At 50.7% G+C, this 15,326-nt stretch overlaps 1 protein-coding gene across 1 annotated transcript; it reads left to right on the top strand.

Annotated features, from left to right (window-relative positions):
- Positions 1-254: 254 nt before the first annotated feature.
- ADIG (adipogenin) lies at positions 255-6,265 on the top strand. Its single transcript, XM_060079032.1, has 3 exons — positions 255-464; positions 4,216-4,345; positions 6,100-6,265. The coding sequence occupies exons 1-2, from the start codon at positions 338-340 to the stop codon at positions 4,326-4,328; spliced, it is 240 nt and encodes a 79-aa protein (XP_059935015.1). The 5' UTR covers positions 255-337; the 3' UTR covers positions 4,329-4,345; positions 6,100-6,265.
- The last annotated feature ends 9,061 nt before the right edge of the window (positions 6,266-15,326 follow it).

Below are 15,326 nucleotides of genomic sequence, written 5' to 3'. Positions count from 1 at the left end.
CCACTTTTCTAACTTTTAGCAGCTTGGCGAGGTAAGGATTATTTCCATTCTACAAGAGGGTTGGGGAGGTGTCACGTGAACCCACAGCATCTTACTAGGATTCAAACCCAGGCCAGGAAGCCTGGGCTTCTGTTCTCAGTCAAACTGTCCCACTACCCCAGCTGCTTCCCACTCGTCCAAAACAGCTCTCTTCAGCTGCCTGAAGGACCTTGTGGTTTCCTTATTACGTCACCCATTCAGTCACAATTGGGCTGAGAGCGGAGCGTGGCCCGGCCAGTTCCCCAGGGCAGCCCTGCCAGCCCAGCCCAGGCCAGCCTGGCTTAGCCACACACGCACCATGAAGTACCCTCTGGTGCCGCTGGTGAACGAGCTGACGTTTTCTTTCCTGGTGTTCTGGCTCTGTCTGCCTGTGGCTTTGCTGTTGTTATTGCTGATCGTCTGGCTACACTTCTTACTCAGCCAAGGTGAGCTGCCAGGCCGGGCCCTAATCCTGGAGGCTGGGCAGGGCGTGGGATAGGGTGGGAGTCCCAAAACAACTGCCGAGAGAGGGGTGTCCTTCAGGCAGAGGGGTTTCCTGCTGGCTCCGAGAAAGCATTGACTTGGTAGTTTAGCGTTTCTTAACCTGGAGTCCCAGAGTGAATCCTGAGTTGGGAAAACAATATGTATGTGTGCACATGGGTCCCTTCAGGGCCACTGCTAGCGTATAAGGTCTTTGGTACATAGGAAATTATTGTGAGTGTGATTGCGAATTTAGTTAAGATATTCTAGATAGAAGATAAAACAATTTATTACTTTTGTGCTATAATATAAATATATTTGTGGTAAAATAAACTTGGAGCAGAAATGGACTTGGAATTGGTTATAGTGTATACAAAATTCATATTGTTTCTGAAGAAGCAGTACTCATATACCACCGGTAATAGAAGCTATTATTATCAAAATGTGTATGTAAACTATATATATATATATATACAGAATAATGGAACTATAATTTTTGTGTGAAATATGGTGTCAAATGTAAAATGTATGTTTCAGCATGGCAGTAAATGCTTTCTGTTTTTGTGACCAATCATTAATTTAGAAGGAATTGAATCTTTATAATAAATAAACAAATAAATAAATACACACACAAAAAGGTGTCCCTTCAGGGCCACAGCTAGCAAGCACATAAGGTCTTTGGTACAAATCAGAAAGAGGTGGCCCCTCTGGGCAGATGAATTAGTAAAAGATGTCCCTTCCTGTGAATGCAGCCAGGGCACAAGGCCCAGTGAGCAGAGCATGGGCTGGCTTTCAGCCCTTCTCGGCCCTCAGCCCTGTGCTTTTGCAGTCAACAACCAGCTCGATGGGTACAGCAGCCTTCAGCATTTAGCAGGTGCCCAGAGACCACTCACACAGTTTCCTGCCCAGACCACACATCAGGGAGGATCTGGGTTTCTGTAGGACACGGGATCACAGAAGCTGACTGACACCTGTCCTGAGCTCAGCATGCCACCCAGAGGAGTGGGAGGCAGGGTGAAGCAGGCCTGAGGGAGGCTGGGAGCGGTGGGCCGGTGGGGACGGGGGACAGCCTGGCCACGTGGCAAGAATGACACTCTGCTCCTCAGGTGTCCCGTCTCCCCCGGCACTCCCATCACCTAGGGGCCTCTTCCTGGGGTCTGTTTGACCTCCCACCTCCTGCTCAGCAGCCCCATGACCTTTGACCACCTGGGCAGGGAGGGCACTGAGTGTGCTGCCAGCTCTGCTCAGATGGTGCTCAGACAAGCTGAGCAGTTCACCCCCAACTTGCCCCATAACCTCACATGTAGGGGCTGGCAATTGTGCGATTGTTAGGAGTTCTTGGCGAGAGCTTCCAGAAAATGTTTGTTTAAAGTGTGTTCTCCTTCTGTTCCCAGGGTGGACGGCAGCCCTCCCTGAGGGCTAGTGTTGGGTAGAAGGCAGAGCCCTTGCCTGCAGTGGCTATAAAATCCCATTTCTCCAGAGTCTAGGGGATGTGGGCCCGGGTTTCAGCTTCGCCCCTTAATCGTTCATAACAATAGCTTTTTCGAACACTGCTAGGCCTTGTGCTAAACACCTGGTGTACCTTATTTCATTTAATCCTCAGAGTAACCCTGTGAAATAATCCTTATCATACAAGTGAGGAAACTCAGGTTTGGAGAGAAGTTACCTGTCCAAGGCCACACCCTTAAGAGTGCCGACTGTCCAGTGTCCCACCTGGGCTCTGACACCTACCAGCTGTGTGACTTGGGGCAAATCCTCTCTGAGCCCCAGTTTTCTCACCTACAAAATGGAGATAATAACGGTCCCTACCCTTTGGGGCTGTGGAGAGATGCATGTCAGGGGAAGGGTACCTGTACACACATGGCACATAGCAGGTGCTTGGAAGCTGAGAAGTAATCCAGGCAGTGTCGGTTTTGTCAAGGTAGGAGGAAGTGCAGGCGTAGCTTTGGATGGACTTTCCGGAAGGTGGGACACCTTCCCTGAGGTCCAAGGCACTAATCTCCTCCAGCAGTTCGTTCTCCTTGGAGGCCCATCTCTAAGCCATCCACAACCTGCCCTGTCCGGCCCCACTCTCAGACTTTCTCCTGAGAGGCTGTTTACCCACCGACATCTCACGTGGCGGTTTGAAACAGGTCCTTTTGTTCATTTTGCATTGAAGAGAAACTGTCCTTAAAGTGAGGCAAGCAGCCCTCCCTCAGGGTCCCCATCTTCTTGGGAATCTCACTATTACTGTGTTCTGTCTTTGTGCTGAGAATTGGCTCAAACCCAGGGTCTGGACCTGCCAGGGTGTGGGGGGCTGGGGCTCGGGACACCCTGGCCTGGGGTTTTCTCTTCTGCCATGGATCTCTTGATTGGAATCCGTCTGGCCTGGAATCCAGTATGAACAGCCGTCAAGAGGAGCTCTGATTCACCCCTCCCCACGCCCACCTGGCCTGGCTCAGCAGGGCGGTTTCAGAGCCCAGAAGGCAGAAGGTTGAGCAGCAAGTGCCACGTGGCCCACGAGGATGTGAGGATGCCAATGCGCTTTTCCAAGTGGAGGCTGGAGCAAGTGGGGCGGAGGAGGGAGCTACCTGGTGAGATGGGTGCAGAGGCAAGAAAAGATGGTTGGCAGCTGAGCCCTGGAGACGCTGGCCAGGGAGGGCAGTGCTGATCCCCAGCCTGACATAGCAAGGGAGGATGAAGCCTCCGAATTCCCTGCCTTTGGACAAGGGCCCCCATGGAACTGCACGGGACTGTGGAGCCGGGACCTGCTTTGGCGTCCAGCACTACCACCTCCCAGCGGCAGGAAAACCTACACGTGTTATTAGATGGGTACCTGAGCTTGCTCACACGGCCTATCTCGGGAAGGCAAGGTGAGAAAAGAGGGGGAAGGGGAGATGATTATTTTTCTGATACACTCAGGTTGTTTCACTGGTTACAGAGAAGTAGAGGAGGTTGAAGACAGCCCCTCAGATTTCAGACCAAGAAAAGGCCGAGGGAGTTTCCTGGTGGTCTAGTGGTTAGGATTCGGTGCTTTCACCGCCAGGGCCTGGGTTTGATCCCTGGTGGGGGGCTTTGGCGGGGGAAGGGGGCATTCTTTTTTTTTAAAAAAGGGATTCTACCATATACTTCTCTGCAACTTTCTTGTAATATACCATAGACATCCAACAAGTTAAAAGATACAGATCTAATGCGGGTGTTTTACAAGCCTCATGACATGCCACACGTGAGTGTGCCACACTTCATCACCCAGACCTCTCATGATGGACACACACATGGTTTCCAGGGTATTTTAGCGTGTGTGTGCGCGTGTGTGTGTTTCACCATAAAACAGTGCTGTAAGGGAAACCACTGGACACATATACTCAGACATTTGATAATGAATGAACTGGTGGATGGATGGATGGACAGGTGGGTGGGTGGGCTTGTGTCTCCTCGGTGTCCCCTCCTGGACCATGCTCAATACACGTAGGTCATTTGCTCACCCCTAGGGTCCTTCCTCTTCTAGAAGGTGGATGTGTCATGGGCCAACCTTCTTTCTTGGTCCCTGCTCACCATTCAAGGCCCTAAAGTCTTCCTGAGGTCTTGGGGCTGTCTCATCTCCCATGATCCTGCCTTGGCCCCCTGGCCTCAGATAAGGCTGCAGGGGATGCCTGGGCCCTGCAGGGGGCTCCTTTAGCATCGAAAATAGGAGCTAGGCTGTGACCACTGAAGAGGCCTTGTCTTGTCCCTCCACAGATTCAGAGGAAAATGACTCAGATGTTTGCTTTGATTGGGAGCCCCGGAGCAAAGGCCCTGCCAAGTTTTGCCAGAAGACACTCCATAGCCAACAGGAGGAGAGGCCCTGCTAGTGAGCCTATTGTGCCAGGTGAGGCCCCTCTAAGAGGCGGGGGGCTGGAAACAGGAGCCTCAGGGCCTGCCCAAAGCCTAGGGCGGCTGCCATGTTAGAGCTCTCCTCCCTCTACCATGTTAGAAATCATACTGTCTCTGCCATGTCAGAGAAACTTCTGCCTTATTGTGTGGGAGACCTGTTTTTGCCACGTTAGAGGACCAGTCACCTCTGCCGTGAAGAGTTTCTTTACAAAGGCCCCCCTACCCATTATCTCTATGACCTCACCTCCGAGCACCCTCCTTAGGGTCTTTGCACTGGCTGTTCCCTCTGCCTGGAACCCTTCTCCCCACACGTACCTCACCTCAGAGGGTTCTGCTCAAATGTCACTTTTTCAGTGACAACCACCTTCCTTAATGCTGTAATCTTTTCCCCACTCTGACTCTGCTCTTCGTTTTCTTTTGCCATAGCACTTATTACCCATGACATGCTCGATAATTGATGTCTCCAAAGCATCCGTAACAATGCCTGACACACAATGGAGGCTCCATAGATATTTGTAAAAGGAAGGAGAAAGACATGATAACAATAGTCATAGTAATAGTAATAATAATGGCTGATATTCATTGAGTGTTTAATAGGTACCAGAGCCCGTGCTAAACATTCACAAGCTCATTTACGGAAGTCCTACGAAGAAGATATTATTCTTATCTTCATTTTACAGATGGGAATTCAGAGTGTCAGTGCAGTTAAATAATGTGCCCAAGTATTAGAGCTCTACCCTCACTGAACAGCGAGGACCCCTCATCCATCCCAGTGGGATTAAATGCCATTTCTATGCCAGTGACTCTAAATGTATCTCACTCTAATCTCCCTTCTGAGCTCTATTATCTGTCCCCCTCGATGCCTTTTCATGGCTAGAATGGGATTCTTAATTCCCTTTGCTACCCAACAAAGCAAAACACAGCACCCTATCTTCTGCCAGCTGGTCCCCATCTCCATGAACAGCATTGCCGTTGGTTGGTCTAGTTGCTTGAGCCACAAGCCCGGGAGTCAGCCATCATGCCTTTCTTTTCCTCCCACCCACGTCCAGTCCATCAGCAAGTCCTAAATGCCATCTCTCATGCGTCCACTTCTCTCTGTCCCCAGGGCCACCATGGCCTGCCCTACCCCAAGGTCTGCCTGTATGTCTCACTCTTGGAGCCCCTGCCTGTCCGAGTGGAGAAAGGAGGTGGTGGCGAGAAACAGGGACTCTCACTTAATCTGTCACACTGACCTTGTCAGGTCATGACCTTGACAGTTGAAAAAGGAAGTTGAGGGCCCTTTCCCCAGAAAAACACACACTTGGACACGCACTCAGAGTTTTGTGCTCAGGGCCAGGTTCACAGGTTGTCACCTGTGCGGTTCCACAAGGTTACATGTTCAGAAGAGCCTCATGCTTCGTTTAATGTTCTGCTGTCACTGTCTTGAAATTCTTAATTTTTTTTGGCTGTGCCACGTGGCTTGTGGGATCTTAGTTCCACGACCAGGGGTCGAACCCTGGCCCTCGGCAGTGAAAGCCCGGAGTCCTAACCACTGAACCACAAGGGAATTCCCTTGAAATTCTTAGTTTTTGAACAAGGGGACCCACATTGGTTCTTTTTTTTAATGGGCCGCACAAATCACATAGCCCGTCCTGTTTGTGTACAGTTAATGGGGTAAGAAAAGGAGACATTCGGACTCTGATATAGAGCCCTTCCTGCCCCACCGTGGGTCTGTCTCCCTCTTACTCTTTCATCTCATTGTCACCCTAGATCCAATGTTCCAATGCTTCCCAGCTTGGTTTTCCCAGAGTCAGCGGGGCTGCGGCAGCGGCCGAGGTGGATGGGAGACCCGCCAGGGAGGGGAGAGGACTTTGGCGAGTGAGGTGCTCCCCAGGGACCCCCGATTCATCTCCTCCACTGATGGACACACGAACGCCTCCAGAGACCCGGCTCTTCTCCGTTACAGACCACCTCCCAGTCCCCCCAGGGAGGAGCCTGAGCCTGTGAAGACAGTATAAGCCGGCCCTTGGGGAGAAGCTGCCGACTGAACTCAGAGGCCTGAGAGGGCAGGCCCCTGAGAAACCTGCTGGGCCTGACCAAGTCCACTCATCTGACAAGCTGTGCAGCCCGGGCCCAGCCCTGGCACCACCTTGAGCCATCCTGACCTTTGGGAATCTCTTTCCCACCTGTTCAGAGGGCTGGGGATCTTGCTCTGAACTTCTGTTCTCTAATTTCAAACTCACTGTATGTGAAATCAAGCTCAAAATCACTCATCTTTTTTTTTTTTTTTTTTGGCCATGCCACGCAACTTGCGTGATCTTAGTTCCCAGGGATTGAACCCCGGGTCCCCGGCAGTGAAAGTGCCGAGTCCTAACCACTGGACCACCAGGGAATTCCCTCAAACTCACTCCTTGATTAGTCTTCAGGTTGATTTTAATAACAAATATTAATTTTATAACTATGTACATTGTCTAACATTTGCCTAGTTACAATAGGAAGAGCTCACCTTTAGTGGGTGCTTACTGTGTGCCAGGTGCTTCACTATGCATTTTTTATACACATGATTTTTTTTTTCTTTTTTTGCCTCATTGGGTCTTCATTGCTCTGCACGGGCTTTCTCTAGTTGTGGTGAGCGCGGGCTACACTTCGTTGTGGTGCACGGGCTTCTCATTGCAGTGGCTTCTCTTGTTGTGGAACACGGGCTCTAGGCACGCGGGCTTCAGGAGTTGTGGCACGTGGGCTCAGTAGTTGTGGCTCACGGGCTCTAGAGTGCAGGCTCAGCGGCCATGGCTCACGGGCTTAGTTGCTCCACAGCATGTGGGATCTTCCCAGACCAGGGCTCGAACCCATGTCCCCTGCATTGGCAGGCAGATTCTTAACTACTGCGCCACCAGGGAAGTCCCACATGATGGTTTTTAACCCTCACAAGCATTCTGTGAGGTAGGGTCTTTGGTTATTCCTAGTTTACAGATGGGGAAACTGAGGCACAGAGTGGTCAAGCAACTTGCTCAGAGTCACACGGGTAGGGTTGGGATTTGAACCTGGACCCTGACTCTAGCGCCTGGTCCCCGATCCACTGTGCCAGTTCTTCTCCAGGTTGGGGTGTTGGAGGAGAATATGGAGGAGACATAATGTTCTGACATTTTAAGAAACCCCCTGTCCCTGTACCCCCACTGGCTACGGGCAAGCAGCAGGGTTGATGGGCTGGAGAAGGGGACAGGCCCTCTCAGGGATCACCTGGGTGTCATCTTTGTGTCCCCTCTTTCTCTCTCACCCCACATCCCACCAGCCACTATAAGACTTCTAAACAAAGGCAAGAGAATGAGTCTGAATTATTAGCACCTGAAATATTAGCTGGTCTCCTGGACTTTGTTCTCTCTGGCTCTGCTTTTTTCTGCCCTATTAGAACAATCCATCCAAAACACAAATCGGAACATGTCTCTCCCCACCACCCCTATCTTTCTCCCTCTCTCTCTGTGTCTCTCTCTCTGTCTCTGTGTGTGTATGTGTGTGTGTCTCTCTCTCTCTCTCTCACACACACACACACACACACACACACACCCCTTTCTCCACACACGCTTTGTCACGAGCTTCTGTCAGTGCTGTGCTTTCTGGGGGCTTTCCTGGCATCGAATAAACACTTTTAATAACAAAAAGCTCCCCTTTGGCTGAAGCTCCCCGCCGGCTTTGTCTGACATTTTCTCCAACTGCCCTGCTCCGTGCAATGCCACGTACCGTTTAGTGCCACTGCCCCTTTGCTGTCTGTAGGGGGCTGCTGGGGCATCGTTCGGCTTCCTGCTGACCCAGAAAAGCCACCAAGCGCCCCTCCCCTGTCCACCACCCACCCCCAGCCATTCTGGAGGAGCCAGAGGAGCCTCCTGGGGCGAGCTCAGGCCTTGAGGGAGGGCGGCCGCAGCCTGGCTCTGCAGGAAGAACGTCTGGCCGTGCTCCCGGAGCGGAGCGGCGCCTGCAGCAGAAGGCGGGCCAGACAGCTCCCTGGGGCCCCTGGAAGGCTAGCAGCTCTGGAGGATTGTTGGCTGTGTGTGTACGGGTTGTCTGTGGAAAGATGCCCTCCCTGCTTGGGTGGGAGGCTGAGACCCCAGGCCTCTGAGGGGATGGATTGAAGCCCCCTTTCTGGCATTTTGTCTGATAAGGCAGGAGGGGTGCGTGCGTGTGTGTGTGTGTGTGTGTGTGTCCTTCTCCCTGCTGCCCAGATGGCCCTGGCTCCACTGTGTCCCCAGACCCCACGGGCCCTCATCGCCAGGCGGCTGGGCAGAGCTGGGATGCAGGTACAGGAATCCCAGGAGAGGAGAGGGAAGGTTTGGGCTGCTGGTGTCTCAGGGCCAAGCCTGAGGGGCGAGAGGACCAAGTTGAGGACCCATATGTGCTGGGGGCGTGCATCATCTCACGTCCCCCTCACCACACACTTGTGAAGCAAGAATTCCCCTCTCATCCTACAGATGAGGAAATAGACGCTCTGGGAGGTCAAGTAAATGGCCCAAGGTTACCGCCAAGGGGTGGAGTGGGTTTCATTTTTTCTTTTTTTTTTTTTTTGACTGCATGTTGAATCCATGCCCCCTGCAATGGAAGCACGGTGTCTTAACCACTGGACCATCAGGGAAGTCCCTGGAGTGGGTTTCAAACCTTGGTCCGTGGGACCCCAAACCCAGGCTTTTCCTGGGCCACACACTACCCTGGGTCACTGATTTTTGGATACTTTGAGATGTGAGTAACCCCCAATATGTGCCGTTTCCCCTTCCTCTGGATGAAGAGAGTATTAGGGACTCCAGGGCTTCTTTGGGGCTCAGGATTCAGGACCCCAAGCTGTGGAGTCTCAGCTGGGTTAGTGTGGTCATCTCAACTGAGAACCGTCACCCCTTTCCCCCTGCTCAGTGTGCCTCTCACAGCAAGACCAGAATTTTTATTTATTAGAAAAATGTCTTTAAATTTATTTTATTTATTTACTTTTTGGCTCCCTTGGGTCTTTGTTGCTGCGCACAGGCTTTCTCTAGTTGTGGTGAGCAGGGGCTACCCTTCGTTGCAGTGCGCGGGCTTCTCATTGCGGTGGCTTCTCTTGTTGCAGAGCACGGGCTCTAGGCGTGAGGGCTTCAGTAGTTGCGGCTCACAGGCTCAGTAGTTGTGGCTCGTGGGCTCTAGAGCGCAGGCTCACTAGTTGTGGCGCACGGGCTTAGCTGCTCCGTGGCATGTGGGATCTTCCCGAACCGGGGCTCGAACCCATGTCCCCTGCATTGGCAGGCAGATTCTTAAACACTGTGCCACCAGGGAAGCCCTAAAATTTTTATTTTTATTGTTATTATTATTTTTGGCTGTGCTGTGCGGCTTGTGGGATCTTAGTTCCCCAACCAGCGCTTGGACCTGGACCCTCGGCATGGAAGCATGCAGTCCTAACCACTGGACCACTAGGGAATTGCCCAGATCAGAATTTTTAAAATGTCATTTCTCCTTGACTGTGATTACAGCATATTACAAAATGTGATTCTGACAGAAATTCAAACAGTACAGAAGTATATGCGCCTATTTCCCAGAACCTACTACTGTTAAGTTTCGGACGTATACCTTGGGAGAATGTTGTGACATATATAAAGCTGTACCTATATAGTTCTACGCAAATACAATCATGGTAGTGGTTGTGCCTTTACGCTTCCTTTCAACCCTTAATTAATGTTATGGACATCTTTACATGTCAGTAACATAACAATCTAACTCATTCATTTTAATGGTCTTCCAGAATCCAGTTTTATGGGTATCCTTTCGTTAATTAGTTCCTGGCTAATTTAGACATATAGATTGGCTCCAATTTTTAACCATTCTAAGCAATACTGTAATGGACATCTTTGGGGATTTGTGTGGGTAAAACTCATTCCTAGAAGGGTAATTGTAGGTTTTAAAGGAACAGTTAGAATCTTGATAGTTCCTGCCCAATTGTCCTCCAAAAATGCTGTAGCTCAGAACACGCCTGCAGCAAGGGAGCCCCGTTGCTCTCCTCATTTCCACCTGAGGACCAGATTGCTGCCCCCGACCAGAGTTTCTAATTCAATAATTCTCTGGCAAAGACTGAGAATTGGCGGAGTAGATTCACATATCCAAGTTTTCAAGCATCCAGTTTTAAATTTAAATTAGTTAAGATTAAATAAAAATTCATTTTCTCAGTCATACCAACCACAGTTCAAGAGCCCAGTAGTCACACGTGGCTAGTGGTTACTGCACTGGCCAACACAGCATAGGAAATAGGCTCATTAAGTGACTCAGGCAGGGACAGGCTAGTGTCTATGCCCTTGGTCAAAGGAAGGGTCAGGGCAAGTCTCAACCCCCTGGGGAACTTCCAGAACCTCTCTGGCAAGCCCTGCAGGGAAGCCCATGGAAGGTGCAGCCACTGCTCAGCTTTAGCAAATTGTCTTCCCTCAGAGATGAGGCCCCAGGATTATCCTCTCTTTTGATTTTTTTTGGAGAGGATTGGAGCTAGAGGATTTTTAAATGAGAGACCTCCCTATGTTCAAACGATGGCAAGCTATATTCAATGTGTTAACAACCAGTGGGGGTAGTAGCCACTCTGCTACTTCGAATGGAGATTGTTGGATCCTGGTCTTCTGGGTGGGAACATTTGTCATCTCAGAGGTCACAGGCAGTACCGTAATCTCCCCCAGCCATCTCAGAAATGCAGGTGGCTCCTCCCAGAAGTGCTATGTGAGAATTCTGATGCAATCCATCCGTTTCACCCGACTCTTGAAAACTTCTGTGCAATTCTCTGAACCCAAGTGGCATAAGGATGCTTCCAGCAGTGCTCCCGAGCCTTGGCTGAACAATGGAATGAAGTGGGCAGCTTCAAATAATACAGGTGCCCATGTCCCATTTCCAGTGGCTTTGGTGCAATTGGTCTGGAGTGTTGCCTGGGCACTGGGACTTTGAAAGCCTGCCTGGGTGATTCCAGTGCACAGTCAGTGTTGAGAACCACTGGTCTGTCGGTCTGGTCTCCACACCTAGAAGGTGGCTTCTTGGCCCAGCAGGTCTCTTATTTCTCTGGCTCTCACCTGCCTTGACCAGCTGAAGGGAACACCCACAGCTGTGCCTTTCTCTGTCTCCTGGCCCAGCCTCCGATCGGATTCAAGAAGCGAACTTATATTGATTCTATTTCAAGATGTTTTCATTCTTGTTTTCTAGAACACAAAATAGTCATGTTTGAAAAGTTTGCAACCCAGGCATCAGCTCTAGCAGAATTACTTCGTGGAAGAAAGGTGGAGAGCCTCATTGGACAATTCAAAGAATGAGCACACTGCTAGGAATAAACCTTCTTGTCTTAAGGGGAAAGTTGTTGCCTTATAGGGGTTTTAGGGGCTCAGTTAAGATGATACTCAAAATGGTAACTGAGGATTTGCCTTTTATAAGATCTCATTCCTGTCCGGCCCCCACATGGTCCCCACAGGGATTGCTTCATAGATGGCAGTGTTGCTGTGTACTGTTGTTCAGGTTGTGTACTGCATAAAGATGTTCCATCCAAAGGGGCACCGTCCACATCATAGTCATATACTAAGTTATGTGAGAGTACCTGTGTGGGCATGGAGAATCCAGACTTCCTGGAAAGTCCTAAAGCAGCAGAGGAGAGATCCTCCTTCATAAGCTCCTATTGGCGCACATGACCACATACACGTTCATGGGAGAGTATGGACCTACACATTCCCTGGCACACGCATGTGCACTTGGCTACGCCCTGCCCTGAGACTGACTTTTCAACCTCTGCTCTCAGAGGCTTGATTCTCACCCTTCACATGACTCAGAGCCTGATGTGCAGTTTCATCTGGGGGTTGGGGGTAGGGTGGGACATGGTGTGGGTGTGTGTCATCTAGCATCTAGGAGTGTGTGTGAGTGGGAGAGAGTGGGCCCTCTCCTCCTCTGGGCAAGCTGTTAGGGTTGTTCAATAATACACTGTATGTGTCAGCTATGGCGGTGTAACAAATGATCCCAAACTCACCAGCAACCATTTATTAAAGTAACACTTATTCATGCCATGTGTCGATGGTCGGTTGAGGGTTGGCTGATCTGGCCCTAGGCTCAAGCTGTGAGTGCTCACTGGGCTCTGGCCTGTGCCACATGAGTTCAGTCTGGGACCCAGGCTGCAGCCATCGAGGGATAGCGTGTCCCATGGTGATGGGAGGTGCAAGAGGGCCAGCCCCACCACACAGCCTCAAGTCTGCTACCATTCCACTGACCAAGGCACATCATGCACCCAAAGCCCAAGTCAGTGGATGGGCCAGGGGGACAGTAGCCCCTGCCTCTGTTGGAGGAATGGCAGGTGCCTTAAGTAGAGGGAGGGGTAATGAATTGATAACAATAATTTGGTTTATCCGTTATTAACTTAAATGGCAGAGGGACAACACAAGCTGCACACCTAGGACTCTGTTGGGAGAACTTTTCAAACACTGTAAAATATGTTTAGTGGCATAAAACTACAAATATGTGATTCTGTTCATGGATTCCGTGGGTAAGGATTGGGGCAGGGCAAGTGGGGATGGCTGGTCTCAGCTCCATGATTTCTGGGGCCTTGGCTGGGAAGATTGAACAGCTGCAGGTGACTTCACAGCTGGGGACTGGAAACATCTAGAAGCTTCTCTACTCATACGTCAGAAACCTAGACCAAAATGACTCAAAGGCATGGTTCGACCAGCTCCGTTACCTGGAGCGCTTAGGGGTGACCTCGTACCTGGCCTGGGCTTCTCAGCATGGCCACCGAGAAGGGGCAAGCAGAGGGAGAGAGCCAGGTAGGGGCTTTCATGACCCGACTCAGAAGTCACAGAGCTTGACTTCTGCTGTGTTCTGTCGGTTGCAGCGGTTGCAAGTCTGCCAGGTTTAAAGGGAGCAGACGTAGACCCCACCTCTCCATAGACCCCACCTCTCTCTTTGACACCCTCCATGGCAGGGTGTCAAAGAACTCGGGGACCGTCTACTATATACACTACACCTACTATTTGCCAGCAGTGTTCTAGGCACTGGGGAGACAGCAGTGACTAGGGAAGACAATCCATCGATATTTCCAGGAAGAATGAATGTGTGTTATCCACAAGCAAAATGGCAGAGACCTAATCCAGGTAAGGGATCTGGGAAGGTCTTTTTGAGAAAGTGACTTTCAGGCAGGGACCTGAGGAAGAACTGGCAGATGAGGGAAGGACACTCCAAGCAGAGGGAGGAAGAAAGGACAGGGGATGAGGTTGGAAATGGAGTCAGGCCACACCCATGCCATCTTAAGGTATCTGGATTTTATCCTCAGGGTACTCTCAAGCAGGAGACTGATAGGTCAGCTTCAAGAGCTTGGGAGATCCTTCTGAACCAGTTAAGGGTACCTAGAAGCCATGTAGGAAGACTGTGATGAGGCTGTGGTCCAGGCAAGAGGGGAGGGTAGCCTGAACCAAGATGGCGGCTGTGGGAATGGGGGGAAGTGGGTGGATGCAAGAGATGTATGAAGGGCTGAATTAATTAGTGTTTAATTGAATGTGGGGAATTAAAGAAAGCATTTTCAGGAGTGGCCCTCAGCACGCTTGAAGGTAACACCTGGTGAGACCAGGAGTTCAGAAAGGGAATCAGAGTTTATGGTGGGGAAAGAATGGGTTCAGATCACTTCCTTCATACCTAAGGGCTTCCTGAAACCACAGCGCATACCAGTTGAGAGCACTAGAGCTGGGGCTTGCAACGTGGGTTCAAATCCTGGCTCTGCTGCTTGCCAGCTGGGTATGTATGGGTGGGTCATCTACTGCTGGGTCTGTTCCCTCATCTGTAAACTGGCGACAATAGCACCCACCTGTGAATATTAAACTGATGCCGGCGCGTGTCTGGTGCTGGGCATGTAGTAAGTGCTCAGGAAACACTGGAAACAAAATGACAACAGGAGACAGTTATTCATGCTGTACATGGAGGATCTGTGCACTTTTCTGCGTATACTGTACGTCAATAAAACACTGAAAACAAAACAAACAAAAAATCGGCTCTTAGTGATGCTCAGAACAAATTCTGTGGGTGTGCTGAGTGCCCTTGTTCTCTGGTGAAATGCGGGACTCACTGCAGCACTGCGTCATGTGACCTTGGGACAGTGACGCCATTGGAACTGTTAGGGTTTTGTTTCATTTCTGTCCCTTCCTGCGTCCCATCTGACCTCCTCAAAAAGTTCACCCAAAGAAATGATCACTCCCCTCTCCCTGCTTAGCTGTCAAAACGGGGACAAAGGTAATGACTTTTGTTTTGGTTTAGTCACCGCAGTTTTCAAATTGTCACGAAAACACCCAGAGGCTGGTAATTTCCAAGCAAATCACAAAGCAACTAAAGAAATCATGTTGTGCACCAGCAGGGGTTTCCAAAAGGACACAGGAGGTTCCCGGACTGGCAGTTTTCTCAAAAAGCATAAATCAAGCTAAACGGCCAATTTTATAATTAACTGGGAATCAGTCTCCAGTTAAGCTTCTGCTCAGGAAAATTGGCCAAGAGGTTGCCCAGGGAGCACTGGTGCCCTGCCTCTTCCTCGGGCACTGGCAGACCTGGGATTGCTTTGCTTTACCACTTTCAAGGACATTTCAGGATGGGAGGGTGGAGCTCAGCGTGTGGGCAGGACACTTGGGGCAAAGGTGCAAGCCAGGGCCTGTGGGTAAGGTGCTGGCGGGACAGGCCACGTGCAAAATGAGCATGGGGGCCCTTGTTCAAAAATTATTAAGAATTTCAAGGGGCTTCCCTGGTGGCGCAGTGGTTGAGAGTCCACCTGCTGATGCAGGGGACACGGGTTCGTGCCCCAGTCCAGGAAGATCCCACATGCCATGGAGTGGCTGGGCCCGTGAGCCATGGCCGCTGAGCCTGCGCATCTGGAGCCTGCAGAGCAGTAAACCCAGCATGGCCTCCTCCTAAGCCTGGGATCCTGTGGGACTAACCAGGTCACACACCTGTGATGCTAGTCCTAGGTACTGGATCACACCTCCAGAAGTTGGGGGGACATCCATGGGTGG

This window comes from Mesoplodon densirostris, chromosome 16 (genome assembly GCF_025265405.1).
Source record: "Mesoplodon densirostris isolate mMesDen1 chromosome 16, mMesDen1 primary haplotype, whole genome shotgun sequence".
In the NCBI taxonomy this organism is placed as follows: domain Eukaryota; kingdom Metazoa; phylum Chordata; class Mammalia; order Artiodactyla; family Ziphiidae; genus Mesoplodon; species Mesoplodon densirostris.
The sequence above is the reverse complement of the archived record's forward strand: the minus strand, read 5'-3'. Positions and strand labels throughout refer to the sequence as shown.